The 15,958-nt window shown below is 52.8% G+C and overlaps 1 protein-coding gene across 5 annotated transcripts in view; it reads right to left on the reverse strand.

Annotated features, from left to right (window-relative positions):
* Nucleotides 1-15,958, reverse strand: part of PRDM15 (PR/SET domain 15) — a 75,035-nt gene that overhangs the window by 12,207 nt on the left and 46,870 nt on the right. For all 5 annotated transcript variants that reach the window (XM_021935494.2, XM_021935493.2, XM_021935496.2 and 2 more), the window contains 8 exons: nucleotides 12,550-12,717; nucleotides 10,061-10,155; nucleotides 7,427-7,558; nucleotides 6,021-6,155; nucleotides 5,193-5,356; nucleotides 4,209-4,288; nucleotides 3,727-3,846; nucleotides 205-336 (listed from right to left, as the gene is read on the reverse strand). In XM_021935494.2, the coding sequence (XP_021791186.1) occupies nucleotides 205-336; nucleotides 3,727-3,846; nucleotides 4,209-4,288; nucleotides 5,193-5,356; nucleotides 6,021-6,155; nucleotides 7,427-7,558; nucleotides 10,061-10,155; nucleotides 12,550-12,717 (1,026 nt within the window). The remainder of the gene's footprint in view (nucleotides 1-204; nucleotides 337-3,726; nucleotides 3,847-4,208; nucleotides 4,289-5,192; nucleotides 5,357-6,020; nucleotides 6,156-7,426; nucleotides 7,559-10,060; nucleotides 10,156-12,549; nucleotides 12,718-15,958) is intronic.

Below are 15,958 nucleotides of genomic sequence, written 5' to 3' on the forward strand. Positions count from 1 at the left end.
GACAAAGCCTCTGTGGGGGGGGGGGGAACCTTTTGAGACACATGGCCACTCACCATGGCCCCAGGAAGCTCCCTTGGGGAACCAGGCACTCACTGGGAGTCACAAAGAGGAAGGGTCTCGAGGTGTCTCTCTTCCCCCACGGGCCCACCTGGCTTCCCTATGCAGTGAGTGCCATGGCTGGTGCGGCCCAGGCCTCGGACTCACCCGTGTGCCGTTTGCAGTGCTTCAGCATGTTGACCTTCTGCGCGAACCTGCGGTGGCACTCTTTGCACTCGTACTCCTTGATGCCCTTGTGCAGCTTCATGTGGTGGCGCAGTGCGTGCTTGGTCTTCATACCTTCGAGGACACAGCGAGTCAGAGGCAGCCACACCCCCATGCAGCCCACCTGGGGGCCCATGCCCGAGACCTTGGGGCAGGCACAGACATCAGCAGTACCGGTGAGGGCGTGGGCCGGCCCCCGAGGGTCCCAGTCAGTTCACTAGCAGTGAGACCTGGGAAGTGACTGCCCAGAGGCCGGGAAAGACTGTGACATCAGGTGCACTCACTCCTGCCAGGGCCTGGCCGAGCCCCGAAAAGGCAAGCAACACCAGGGGCTGTGGGTAAACATCCCTGCGTGCCCATGGCAACCTAGCAGGAGAATTTGGTGAGATAGATTAATAAGTATGACTAAGGATTCATTTCAACCTTGACAATATGAGTGATGATTAGGATTCAGACACTAGATGGTTTCAAAAGTGGTTTTCAATCTACCTTTAAGAAGCCAATCTAAGAAGGTGAAATACTCCAAAGCCTCACTTATGCAGCCAGTGAAGAGAGGATGGCCCTGGCATAGGGGCTGAGTCAGAGGGCACAGGGGGCTGGTAGGGACAGCACTGTACAAAGCCCTCCACAGGGACATGGGCAAGGGAGGCCTGGTACACCTGCCCGGGAGGCTGACACGCACCAGGGCACAGGGAGACCCAGCCCAGAGGCAGCCTCCCCCACCCCAAGGAGGAGCCTTCACTGTGCCTGCCCAGGGCAGTGGGCAGCCTGCATTCCCAGGCCACCATGTTCCCTCCACATTTGGAGAAGAACTACCAAGCCTGAACACAGCTCTGTTGTAAGCTGGTGAATGGTTCTCCAGTTCCACCCTCACCAGATGCAGGGGTGACTGTCCACCAGCTCCTGCGAGGCTGGGCCAGAACACCTCCCTGGCTAAGAGAAAACTGCGTGGCTGGGCCAGCAGGGGGAGCAAACGCCCCGCGATGAAGCCGCGCCGCCAGCACACACAGCTGCAGGGCTCCTGCCCTCGGGTGGGGACGGCACCTGCAGGCCTATTACCAATGACTGAAGAGTGATTGCACCTGAAAAAGTTACTTTTCATCTTTCTGATTAAAAAAAAAAAAAAAAGTGCCGGTCATTGCTGACACACCCAGACCCCAGCACCTCCCTCTTCCTGCTTCTGAAATGAACATATTCCAAATTTCAGAACTAATACACAGTCATAGAAAAACCAGAAATACAGAAGAGATGGTATCTCAACCTTCTGACCTCCCCACCACAGCCAGCGTTGGTGACAGTAACGTTTTTCCTTCCATTTAACAATCTGCCAACAGTTTCAAAATAAACACAAGTGCCACACAGAGAGTGAAGCTTGCTCTACTGGGATTGTGATTCAATCTGTTTACAAATTACCATGGGGAAAATTGACGTTTTTTAAATACTTAAAATTTCCAAACCCAAACAGGGCATGCCTTTTGTATAGCTTTCAACACCTGGTGTCATATTCTCACCGGCCACACTAAGTTCTTGCGGATCATTCCTGAGTATTTCAAGGCTCATGATGTGATTCTGAACAACATGTTTTCCTCCACACATGCAGAAAACCTACTGGCTGGGCCCCCGCCCCTGCCTGCTGGTGACAGGCTCTCACGACTTCTAACAGCCTCCCACTTGGTCCCCAACACTTAAGTCCCTGGTCAGGGCTAGAGTTTCTGGAGAAAAAAATGTAAATAATATGCGACACTGTTTCTAGGAACACTGTAATAATAAATGACTATAAAAAGACAACCAGAAACTATAAATAAAGGGTCTGGTTATATGAATCCACATGGTGGAATCGTACCAAGGGTTTGAAAAATTAAATCAGGTAATATTTACATGTTCTGATATAAAAAGATCTCCAAGATGTATTTTCAAGTTAAAAAAAAAAACAGCAAAGTATCAAAAAAATAAGCACAAGCATGTGCTAGTATGCACTAGCAACTGTTACATGACAAGATAATACTGAAATTTAGTATTATGTAAAATAAATCTGGCAACTAATGTATTAATGCCAGCATCTTATTTCAACTATTCAGAATTCATTTTAAAAAACCATGCAACTAAATAACACATTTCAAACACTAAAATCTCTACATCATTATAAAATGTGGCTTTATCCCACACCCCTCACCTCCCAGGGCACCTGGTGGCATTTGGGGACCTGCAGGGGACCCAGGTGTGGCTCCTCTCTGCCTAAGAGGCCTGGCCCTGAATAAGCCCCCACCTCTGGCCCTCCTGTTTCTACACGCTACTCAGGACCCCTCCAGCCAGGCTCACCACAGTGTGTTAAACATTTTATTTCTTGGGGCATTGGGGAGGAAAGGGAAGCAGAGGTGGTGAAAGGGGCTGGGAGCTTAAGGCAGACGGGGACAAAGAGCAAGCCAGCCTCTCACTAAGGCAGGCAGACACTGCTACCAACATTCCGTTCAGAGAAACCACCGCAGTGGCTCTGTGAGGACTGGCTGGGATTTGAGGGGAGAGTAACACCACCACCTTCTAGACCTGTCTGTATTGTTTAAAAAATACGTCTTGGTGAGGTGCATGCGCTGCTTTTTACCACCCACGTGCCGTCCTTGCGCAAAGTTACCCTGGAGGAGGGGCAAGAGCCTGCGCTGGCCTCTGAGGCGAGGAACCGAGGGCCAGGAAGTGGGGAAAGGAAATATCCCGCTTCTGGCCTTTTCTGCAGGCAGTTCTTTTAGGCTTTGACATGCAGCGTTATTCTACCGGGGCTTATAGGGGTCATCCGGTGAGTGCAGTTCATCGGGCTCCTGTGTTTCCTTCACACTGTCACCATGACAGCATGGGCAGGGTCGCCTGACACAGCCCAAGACAGACCTGCTGCTCCAAAACTTTTAGGAAGTTGTTTTTCAAAACAAACAGGAATGGGTTACAATTATGACACGCACTGGAATTATATTTCTATTTTGCTTACTAATTTGAGACATTTTATTTACTAGGTTTGTTATTAATGAATGTTCTGTCATTACAATGAAGATTCCTCGGCCGTGGTGAATTCCTCTCTCACCACACAGCCAATTCTAGTCTGCGTAGTGAATACGCTGAGGGTTTTGCATCTACTTTCTGACCCCGTGGTGGTTTTGAGAATCATTCTGTACTTTAAACAATTAGATCCTGCATTGTTTTCCTACTTTTAAAATGATTTGTTTCTGCCTTTAAATTTATCACATCTTTCTGCTTTCTGGACTACTTGATTTTTCTTGCAGATTACTGATTTAAATCCTGCCTCGAGTCCTTCTTTCCTTTTAAGTGAGTGACTGAAGCCTATGGGCTTCCAGGGCCACACTCTGGCAATGCCTCTCACACTATGGTCGATGTGCCAGTTCTCAGTCATGTCCCCTTCCAGAGTCCTGCAGCTGGGCGGCCTGGCTGAGCCTGGCCCGTGGCCCCCGCACCTGCACCCACCTTTCCCACACTCAGCACACAGGTACTCGCGGACGTTGTCATGCACACGCATGTGCTCCTTCAGCATGTCCTTCCTGGCGAAGGACTTCCCACACTGCTCGCAGGCGTGGCTCTTCACACCTGAGAACACAGGCAATCCGCAACTCAGAGCCGAGGAGCTCTGATCTGCGGTGGCCGCAGAAAGGACGTACCAAGGAGAGGGGCCCAGCCTCCCCCACAGCTGGAAGTGCAGTGACAGGGATGGGGTCGCCTCTTCAGCAGCCTCCCCAGAGCCCTCCCGGGGGTCCTATGGCTGGAGTAGATCCCTGAGGACCTGCAGGGGTAAGGGGGCAGGGGGCACTGGGCTCTGAGTAGCAGGGCTGATAAGGACAGGAAAAGATGGAGAAACAGAGGAAGGCACGGGGCAGGCAAGGTGCGACGGCTCTGTGTGTAGAATATGTGGGATGTAGGATGTGGGGCCCCACATCCTGACAGACACGCACCTGTGTGGATGAGTTTGTGGCGCTCCAGGTTCCCTATGCTGTTGAAGATCCGTCCACAGATCTCGCAGGGGTGAATGTACCTGAAACCAGAGACAAGCTCAGGATGGCTGCACAGCCTTGGGGCTCCATGGCAGCGAGGGCGCTCTCCCCAGCACCTTCCTCCGCAAAGATGAGGCAACAAGGTGCCACGGGGATGATAAAAGCAGCAAATATTTGAGCCTCTGCCACGGGTTGAATCTTAACCCCCCCAATTCCTACATCGAAGTCTTAACCCTGGCACTTCAGAATGTGACTGTTTGGAGATGGGGTCTTTGCAGAGGTGATTACATGGAAAAGAGGCCATCAGGGTGGTTCCTGACCAATCTGACCAGTGTCCTTATAAGAAGATGAGATTGGGCACAGACATGCACAGTGGGACGGCCCTATGAGGACACAGGGAGAGGAAGGCATTTACAGGCCAAGGAGAGAAGTGTCAGAGGTGGCCGCCCTGCCGCCACCATGACCCCTGAGCTCCCGCCTCCAGGACTGAAGATGGTAAGTGTCTGTTTTTAGGCTGTGCCGGCTGTGGTTCTTCGTTAGCGCCCCTGGACGGGACTGTTTAGTCACTCACTCAGCAGACTGCTTGGGTTATGGGCTGTATGTCAGATGTGGCCTGGCATTAATGAAACCTAATTGCTGCAGGAAAAAGCATTTTGGGTCATTCTGTAGGCAGGGCAGGAACCCTGCTATTTTCCTGTAACATGGCCAGCTGGTGCCAGGAGACTATGTGGAAGCACAGGATAAACCCTGGCCCTGCTGCCCCTCGGCCCTGCCGCCCCTCGGCCCTGCTGCCCCCAGCCCTGCTGCCCCCTAGCCCTGGCCCTGGCCCCCAGAGGATATCACTTGTTCGAAGCTATAAATGGCTCCTTAAAACATGTGTCTCTTTGCAAGGAAGCATGTCCCCTCCCTCCTGGCACAACCCAGGAGCCCCCAACCAGGCCTCACTTTTGCACGTTGGGGTCCGGCAGGTTTTCGCGGTGGATGACCATGTGGGCGTGGTAGGTGGCCTTCAGCGCAAAGCGCCGGTTGCAGATGCTGCAGCCGTAGCCCTTCTCCTTGTGCACCTCCATGATGTGCTTCAGGTACTCCTTCCCCCGGCCAAAGGTGAGCTGCAGGCCGGGTGGACGGGGCACTGCTGACACCCGCATGAGCTCCCTGGTCCTCTTAGCTAATGAGGTTGTGTCCACAAACCAGGGCACCCGACACGCCCTGAGGACCCACGGCTCATGCCAGGGCAGAAGGGACTCTCAGAGGCTTGATGGGGAACTTTTCCGAAGCCATAAGGCCTTATGCCCAAAACTCAGAGCACGGTTCTCCTCGGAAACAAACCACTCTCCTTTTTGACGAGCCCCTTCCATGCACGGGGGAGGCCTTGTGAGGGCTTCAGGCCTGAGCGGGGAGGGGGAGGGGGAGGGGGAGGAGAAAGGGAGAGGGGAGAGGTGCCCCAGCCTGCAGCCACTACAGCCACCTTCTAGGAGTCTGACCCCCACACTTCATGTGTGTGCCTGAACCGTGTCACAAGGCAAGTTCCTGGAGTGTGCCTGTGAGACCCACATAGGCCATCCCTGAGCACCGAGGTGGCATGGGCTGGCCTTCCCACGCACAGGTGATGGACAGGCACCCAGTCTGCAGTAGGACCACTGGCCTGAGCCTTTGGGGAGGGAGGGCTGCTTCCAAGATCCACAAAGGCACCTGCTGTGTGGGGCCTGCAGCCTTGAAACTACCACGTTCCTTTCCAGACCACCCAGGCACTGCGGGGCAGACCCGCCATACCTGGCACCGCTTGCAGCTGTACTTGTGAGGCTCTGAGTCCGCGCTCTCGTCAGAATTGTCGTCGTTTTCTTCTGAGGAGATCCCGATCTTACCGATAAACTCCTCCCTCTGGTGGTCATCCATCAAAGCGATGTCCTAGAAAACAGCCAACACTTCCAGTTTCTAACAGTGCAGCAGACGCTTCACTCAGTTACCTATACCCCAGGGACAATCAATCATTTCCCCAGATGCAGAAGAAATACCTCTGTGATGCCCATGACGGCCCTAACGAGCCACACTTATGCCCCAGTCCATCCCAGCTTGTCCCCAGGGGTCCCCACCTAAACGCCAGAGCTGCCCTCGCTCTCCACGCCACCCGTGGCTACCTCTCACATGCGCCCAGCAAGATCTCAATCTGCACCCAGGGCCAGGCACTGCTGGGGAGTCCCCTGAGTGGGTCTCCCATACCACCTGTTACTTCTTCAGTTCTTGATCAGCGCTTCTCCTGCCCTTCATCACACCCCAAGTCCTCCCTGCTCCCAGAGCTTCCGCTCTGTTCCTCCCTTTCCTCAAAAGCGGGGAGGGATGCAAATGCCAGGTCCGGGATGGGAAGCAGCCACGGCGGGGAAGCTGGGCCTGGCAGCTGGGCCACAGGAAGTGAGGCCAACGCAGTCACAGAATTCATTTTGGAGAGATGAAATGTGGCTAGTTGTCAACTATTTGGGGACGCTGCTGTAGTCTGAATACTTGAACCCTCCCAAATTCCCATGTTGAATCCTAACCCACCAGGAAATGGTATCAGGAAGCAGGGCCTCTGGGAAGTCATTAGGTCATGAGGCTGGAGCCCTCAAGAATGGGATTTGGGGTGGGGCATGGTGGCTTATGCCTGTAATCGCAGCAGTTTGAGAGGCTGAGGCAGGCGGATCACCTGAGCTCAGGAGTTCAAGACCAGCCTGGCCAACATGGTGAAACCCTGTCTCTACTAAAAATACAAAAATTAGCTGGGCATTATGGCGGGTGCTTGTAGTCCCAGCTACTTGGGAGGCTGAGGCGGGAGACTTGCTTGAACCCAGGAGGTGGAGGATGCAGTGAGATCTTGCCATTGTACTCCAGCCTGGGTGACGGAGTGAGACTGCGTCTCAAAAAACAAAAAGAATGGGATTCAGGCCCTTATAGAAGAGATCCCTACCCTTCTACCATGTGAGGACACAGCAGGTGCCATCTATGAACCAGGAAGTGAGCCTCGCCAGACACTGAATCTATGGGGGCCTTGACATCCAGCCTCCAGAACCGCAAGCAGCACATGTCTGCCCAGAAGCTGCCCCGCCTGCAGAATTCTGCTATGGAAGCCTGAGCTGACTGTGACAGACACTGGCCCGGGGGCCTGCCATGAGCATGCCTGGGTGAGGGCAGCACGCGATCGACACCTTGAAGTGGACGTGGATGTGGTCCCTGAGCACGTCCACGCGGAAGAACTTGCGCCCGCAGATCTCACAGGTGTACTTCTTGTCGCCGTGGGTAAGCAGGTGCTTATTCATATTGCTCCGGCAGGAGAACACCTGTGGGCAGAGGAGCCGCATGGTGAGGGGCTGCGGCGTCTCATGATGGGAAGGAGCCTCTCCACCAGGCTCCTCCAGGGAAACCACAACCCGGGACAGAAGCACAGCACTGTGCTCCAGGCCTTGCGTCTCAACAGTTCCTCAGTGTGCGAGAGATACAAATAATCACTGATGCCAGGATAAGGGTTACGCACTGAATTATGTAAACAGGTGCTTATGTTACAATAGAAAATTGACCATTTGCCAGTCTTTATTATAAACGTTAGTTCAGCTCCATTTTTTTAGCTCATGTAAATATTTCCCTCGGGTGGACTATCAAGGAACCAGTAAGTCACAGAAATACCTGCCATTTTCTGAAAGTAGATATCAAAGAAGAAAGCTAGTTACCCCCTTGGCTTTTATACCGTGTTTCATGCACATTCACAATGTCCCTGATTTCTTGCTCTGGCATGACGGGTATGGAGATGCACCCATTCATCCAATACCCATCCCAGGGGGTCACCTCTGTGACCAGGGCTGGGGTTGGCGCTGGGAATACCGTGGTCCACATGACAGATGTGGCCCCACTGGCACAGAGCAGTGGACAAGGCTGGCGGCTGAGACCACTGCGAGGGCCCTAGAAACCTCGGCACCCCACAGGGCTCTGCGGGCCTCTATCTGGATAGCCATTCCCAGTGGCCAACTAACCCGGGGTGTGACCTTCTAGAGCTCACCTGATGCCCACATTCTCAAGAAAAGAACGCAATAGATAAATGAAAAGGAATGAGTGATTCGCTAGGGAGAAGATGCCGGCATCTCCAGGCAACATCTCCTTCCAAGATGTGCAGATGACTTACGGGCTGACAGCACTGTGCCCCATCCCAGGGACACTAGGTGGGGCAATGCGACAGGGTGAAAGGTGAGCAGGAGAGGACAGAGTTTGCAGGTGTCATGGTCTTTACAGACAGACTGGGCTGAAGACGAGAAATAACTGGAAACAACAATAATTCAGTCATCCAAACTACAGGCTATTTCACTACGTACCTCAACCCTCAGTGGGTATTCAATAAACACGGCACAGAATAAAAACGTGTTTGGATGTCAGGCACCGAGCTGGTTTTGCATACGATCTCTCAACAGCATGGAAGGCACTTGGGGCCAGTACCCCCCAAGGGGCAGAGGTCAGTGGGCAGAAAGACCAGGGACGGGGAACAAGGGGCACAGGCTTCGCCCACCTGTGGCCTGTGCACAGCTGGCCCAGCTCGCAAAGGTGCTCCAACTCACCTGCTCTACCCCAGCCCTGCCCCTCCAGCCCGCAGTCCGGAGCGTCACCTGGACCCCCAGCCACACCGACCTGCTCACTCATTTGCTCAGGCTCGCTCTGTGGTTTGAAAAAAATCAGGAAACTTCATATAAAAACTGAGATTTCCGTTTTCTCTTTAAAAGGTCAAAAGCTACTGCATGCTGGAAGGCAGGACAGCGGGACGGTGACTGGGCTTCCTGCGGGGGCCTGTGCTCCCAGCTGCTGAAACGCTGGAGGAGCATCGCTCTGGGGCTCATGTGTGCCGTTTGTGGCTGAGGCATCCTCCAATCAGCGGCTCCGAAAGCCACCTGAGCGACATGCTGGAGCTGCTGGGCCCAGAGCCCACTTGGGAGCCGCTCAGAACCCTTACTCTGTAGCATAAGCTTTGCATCCTGTTACAGACAGTTCCTAGGCCTCTGAGCACAGATGCCATCTTATAGTCGCCTGAGTGAAAGCTAAGTAACGAAGAAGTGATGTCACCTCCAGTCACAACCAAGGTGCTCATGCACAGAACTTGGGGCCATGGCAGCCTGACAGCTGTGAGTGCCACGGTGTGGGCCCTGGGCTCTCCCGGGAGGGGCAGCGTGTTTGCTGGATGTTTAGGATCCTGCATCTCCACCCAGCAGCCAGGTGTGGGAATCCCTTGCTAGTGCCAGGATGGTCCCCTCACTGCGCAGCCCTCGGATGGATGTGCTCCCGTGGATGACATCACCCTTTCCTCACTTGGGCAGCGCCGGGCATCCACTGAACGTGCCTGGGACACCTGCCATGGGATCGGTCACGCTCTAACTTACAGAACGCCAGCCATCCACTGCACAGAGGAGACCGGCGTGACAGGCAAAATAAAGCCACTGGATCTCCCTGCATCCTCATTCATTGTGCCCCAGTCCTGACCACAAGGTCACTGTCTGAACGATGCTATACAAGAGAGCGGGAGCCAGGGAGTAGCTCAGGTGGAAAATCATGGCAAAGAGGAAAAGAGGCTGTCCAGGAAGAACCCTTCTTTCTCAGCCCACTCACTGGAAACCCATCTTAGGTGCCAAAGAAATCCAAATGGCAAGTGTTTAAAATGGGTGGACACCAGTTTAAGACAACCTGAGCACCCATCGTTACCCCCCAAATCTTCCCTGCAATACTCTGTAAGTACAGCTCATAGAGTCTTAACTGAAGAAGATGATGTGCTTTCCATCTCAGCTTCCGATGCGGACCGCGAGCGTTACCTTGCCACACACCGGGCACCCGGAAGGCTCCTTCTTGTAGCGGACCAGGTTCTCCCCGCCGGCCTCCAGGTCCTCTCGCTTCACCCGCCGCACTCCTGAAATTGCCAACCCCACCAGCAAGACAGTGAATACGCTCAGAACACACGAAGCTCCATCAGATCCCACTTCAGCCAGTGTCCTTTCCAGTGCATGGGAGGACAGGGCTGTCCACAGTGGGGACAGAAGCCTGGCGGTGTAAGTAACACCACCTGCACACTGTTTGGCATCAGCACGAACCGCCATTCCTGAAGCAGCCCCAGGGAAGGAAGGGAGATGGCACAACGTACGTGGCAGCTGCAGACACAGTTCTCGCATTGGAAACATTTGGAAATATAAGGGCATCGAGTGCTAAATTTTCCTAAGTGGCAGAGCAATGATGAGCTCCTATGGAAGAAGGCATTTCCACTCCATCTAAAGGCTCAAAGCCAACTTACGGTCTTATAGATGGCAAAATAGGCAGGCATTTTTTATTTAAAAGATACCAATATTCATCTCTCGCAAATTAATGTCAAACCAACATCAGGCTGGTAAATAAAACCTTTATGGTTTTGAGGCATATTGTTCCAAATTGGAATCAAGACAGATTTTTTTTTTTTTTTTTTGAGACTGTCGCTCTGTCGCCCAGGCTGGAGTGCAGTGGCCGGATCTCAGCTCACTACTAGCTCTGCCTCCCGGGTTTACGCCATTCTCCTGCCGCAGCCTCCCGAGTAGCTGGGACTATAGGCGCCCGCCACCTCGCCTGGCTAGTTTTTTGTATTTTTTAGTAGAGACGGGGTTTCACTGTGTTAGCCAGGATGGTCTCGATCTCCTGACCTCGTGATCCACCCGTCTCGGCCTCGCAAAGTTCTGGGATTACAGGCTTGAGCCACTGCGCCCGGCCCAGATTTTTAAATGTTCATGCAAAACAGGTAAGTTTTGACCAAAAGAGAAGCCCACTTCTCAGGATTTCTACATTGCCGACCCATTCTGGGAGCATTCCTGCCTGGCCAGGTGTAAATGCAGAACCGGACTTAAAAATGCTCAGCAAGCTGGACGTTGGACAAATGGACCATTCTCCAAAGGCTCCCAGCATGACAGACACAGGAGTCTGAGGAGCAGCTTACACCAAGCTCCGATATGAGGGACAAATCCATAAAAGTCACAAAAGCATGAGTTTACTCCCACATAAGATGACCCGAGTTACGTTAAATTGTAAAATGCGACCCAGCCACACTGCATCCCTGGAAACAGTTGACTTCTGGCAGCATCCATAGCTACCGGCATTCACGGGCGCTTGCTATGTGTGGGGTGGTGTGCGAGAAGTTTCAAGAACAGGGTCTGGTTCAACCATCACAGCAACCCTAGGGGTTCAGGTCTGAGTACTGTCTCCCCTGTGTAGGTGAGAAAACTGAGGCACACTAGCTTGCTAAAGTCTACCCAGTCACTAAGTGGAGTCCAGGTTTGATTCATGAAGCCCTGAGGATACCACCCAAGGAACCACAAAGAAAAACGTTGTGGGTCTTTATGAATCAACATGAAGAAAAGAGTCAAGTAAAAAAGGAAAGTGCTAAAATGTACACAGGACACAATTCCAGCCTTTTTTTAAAAAAGGGACAAAGGCACATGCGTATGCCTATTTGGATGGACATGGTTATACTTCATTTTTTATTTTTATATATATTTTTTGAGATAAGGTCTTGCTCTGGAAAACAGTGGTGCAAGCACAGCTCACTGCAGCCTCGACCTCCCAGCCTCAAGTGATCCTCCTGCCTCAGCCTTCCGAGTAGCTGGGTCTACAAGTACGTGCCACTGTGCCCAGCTAATTTTTTGTAAAAGCAGAGCCTTGCTATGTTGCCTGGGCTGGTCTTGAACTGCTGGCCTCAAGAGATCCTCCAGCTGCGGCCTCCCAAAGTGCTGGGGTTCCAGGCGTGAGCCGCTGTGCCCGGGAGGGTTATACTTTACACAGGACTTTGTGGTCTCACATCTTCTTTTCAACAAGCATATGCTTCATTTGTAATTATAAAATAATTTTTTCCAAATTTTAATGAAAGGGTGTTTGAAGGGCTGCTGCTCTTAGTTGCTCTTGTACGGGTTTTTCCCACTTTCTGTCATATTGAAAGCATTTTTCACAATATCTAGTATCTTTGAAAAAACACTTCTAATGACAGTAAAACACTCGACCCTACAAATCGTCCAGTGTTCTTAACTCCTTCCCCAGTGTGGGACATTTAGGGTATTTCCAACTGCTTCTCCTTGCGCATAGCAGGTCTGACACCTGTGTCTCAGCTCCTTGCTCTCCTGAGACAGGTTCTCAGAAGAGGATGAGCCCATCGGATGGTGGGAGTTTCCAGGCAAAGGAGCAGGCAGCTGAACTGCTCCCCCAAAGGCCTTGCTGACCGCGCCACCCCGCCCTGCCCCACCCCACAGGAGCTGCCTCTCCCGGCCCACAGCAGGTGCACAGGCGGCCTCACCTTCCAGGTGCCGGCGCTGGTGGTCCAGCATGACGTCCTTGCGGTAGAACATCTTGCTGCAGACCTCACAGGCAAACTTCTTGTCGCCGTGCTTCTTCTTGTGCTTGGAGAGGTTGCTGTTGGTGGAGAAGAATCTGAAACACATCTCACATTGGAACGTCTTGTCATCTGTCCAGAGAGCAAACAAACACACAACGATTTTGTGGTAAATAACATCTCATGCAGGCACGCACGTGTGGCCTGAATGTCAATAAAGCGTGGGTGACGGGCATGAGAGTCACAGGGGATGCGTGGCCAGGAAGAAAACAGCACCTGTGTGTCACACGCTGTCTACCCCAGGAACACACGATGCAGAGATGGGAACCCCAGTGCTTGAAAAGCAGACACGGAGCTCACCTTTCATCACCAAGCAACGCCAGCCACCTCCCTCCCAGGCCACCCTGTCCCACAGCACCTGGGGACGATGACTCCACTCCTGTCAGGAAAGCTGCCCGGTCCAAAGCTTCCCCTGGGCCTGCACTCTCCAGCATAACCGACTGACAGACAGAATGACCTCCCTACCAACCAACCGACCATCCGACCAACCACCACCCGACCAACGTGGCTGCCCCCTGCCCCCAGGATCCCAGAAGGCCCCTCCTGACTCTCTTCCCCCATGGCCACTCATCAATGCCCATATTCCCCCACTTCACCCAAATCCTCCTCAGCACGCACACAATCACACACCACACAAATACAAATACACTCAACGCACACCACACATGCCCCACACAAATAATCACACACACAAACACCTCACAGAAATACACAATCACACACACCACACACATGCCCCCACTAATAAATAGATGGGCTAACTCCCACACAGCACATACACACCACACACACACCCCCCACAGAAATACACACTCAACACATCTAAACACATATGCATGCCCCCCACATAATCACACACCGCAACACAACACACCACCACACATGCCCCATAAATATTGACAATCACACACACCACCTCACACAATCACACACACCACACACACCACACACACCACCCAGATACACAATCACACACACCATACACACACCACACAATAATAATTTCACAGAAACACACACACCACACTCAATATACCACACACGCCTCACATAAATACACAATCACACACAACACATACACACACCACACACATGTACCCATACACATACGCCACACACATCACACACTATGCACATACACACCCAACACACATCACACACACGCACATGCCCCACACAAATACACAATCACATACCACACAAATAGTATACTTAACACACCACACAAAAACACATGCCCCACAAATACACAATCACACACACCACATACAAATACACACATATTCAACACAAACCACACACACAATACACAAATCACACCACACAAATACTCAACACACCACACATGCAAGCCCCACACAAATGCACAATTACACCACATACACATTCAACACACCGTACAGATATAATCACACACCACACAGGTACACTCAACGTACACCACACACACTCCCCACATACACAGACATTCAACACACACCACATACACTATCACACACCACACAAATACATCCACCCTCAATACATACCACACACAAATACATTCAACACATACCACACATATACCCCAAATACACACCACACAAATATACACACACCACACATACAAGCCCCACATAATATGCCACACCAAATACACACCACACACGAACACACACAAATCACACACACCACAAATACACTCAACACACATGCCACAAAAATGCACATACCACACACCACATACACACACTCAACACACACACCACACAAATACTAAACACACACCACACAAATACATCCACACACCACACAAATACATCCACACACCACACACACACCACGAAGCTTCCAGAAACGCCCATATCCCTGCATCCCAGACCTCGTCACTAGTCCCTCCTGGAAGGCAGCTGTCAAACTGTGGTTTCTGCTCCGCCCAGGACACTGACAGACCCCAGTGCCATCTGTCCCTCCGATTCTTGCACAGGCACCCGGGGGGCCCTCACTGTGCAGTCCCTCACACTGCAGCATCAGCCCAGGTCCCCTCGCCCTGCCCCTGTCCATCAGACGCCTCACCAGTTGACCCCAGGGCCCAGCAAAGCTGCGTTCTCCTCCCTGTGTCACCAACACGGGAGGACATGGCAGCCGGGTGACCCAGGAGCGGGGCACCACAGCAGACTGTGTTTCTAGGCCCCTGGGCTCTCACCCACGGATCAGCTCCCGGGCTCAGTCAATGTTTGCTAAATACACAAATTCCCAAAACTGCATCGAAAGCTGCCATTTGTGCAAAGCAGCCACCCTGTGCCTCTCCCTCTCTGCTGCCCGAGGGAGCCGCCACAGAGTGTCTGAGGGTCGCACTGCCTAGGGTTTCCCTGCCTCAGCGTTTTTGGCAAGATCCTTTGTTGTGAGCTGCCCTGCGCACTGTGGGATGCTGAGCAGACACCGGGCTTCCACCCAGTAGGTGCCAGGAGCACCCCTCCCCACCAAGGTGTCTCCAGACATTGCCGATGACATTCCCTGGGGCGAACACCCTCCACTCTCCACCCCTGCCAGGTAGAGATTCACTGGCCAGGGCTCACAAAATGAGACTTTCAGGGGTGGGCCTCAGGCCTCCGCATGTGTCTGGCTTCACTCAGGTGACCCCAATGTGCAGCCCAGGTCGGGGGGTGAGGGAAGCACACAACCTCCCCCGGGAAAGCCAGGCGTTCTCACCTCTTCCCAGCTGGGAACGAACAAGGCATGGTCATCTGCGAAGACAGGAGGCGGCCATGGGGAAATCTATGCCCCACGGGTGCCACCCTCAGGACAGGGCAGGGCTGGGAGGGGACAGTCCCCTCCCACAGCTCCAACCATGGCAGGACAGTGGGAGGTGGCATCTGCCAGGGCTGAACACAGCAGAGGTGGCCCTGTGCGAGGCTCCCCTGCCCACACCCCACCCCACCCGCAGCGTGACCTCAGCCCAGACCCATCCTCACCTGGGCCATAAGAGGGGCATAGCGTGATAGACGCTACGCTGAGTCCCAGCCTAACACACTGTTTGCCTGCCTTCTATAAAGTGAAACATCATCCATACAACCACTGCACTCAGTTTCGTTTTGGCTTAAGATTTTTTTTTTTTTTTTTTTTTTTTGAGACAGAGTCTTGCTCTGTCGCCCGGGGTTAGGGTGCAGTGGCCGGATCTCAGCTCACTGCAAGCTCCGCCTCCCGGGTTTACGCCATTCTCCTGCCTCAGCCTCCTGAGTAGCTGGGACTACAGGCGCCCGCCACCTCGCCCGGCTAGTTTTTTGTATTTTTAGTAGAGATGGGGTTTCACCGTGTTAGCCAGGATGGTCTC

This window comes from Papio anubis, chromosome 4 (genome assembly GCF_008728515.1).
Source record: "Papio anubis isolate 15944 chromosome 4, Panubis1.0, whole genome shotgun sequence".
NCBI lineage: Eukaryota > Metazoa > Chordata > Mammalia > Primates > Cercopithecidae > Papio > Papio anubis.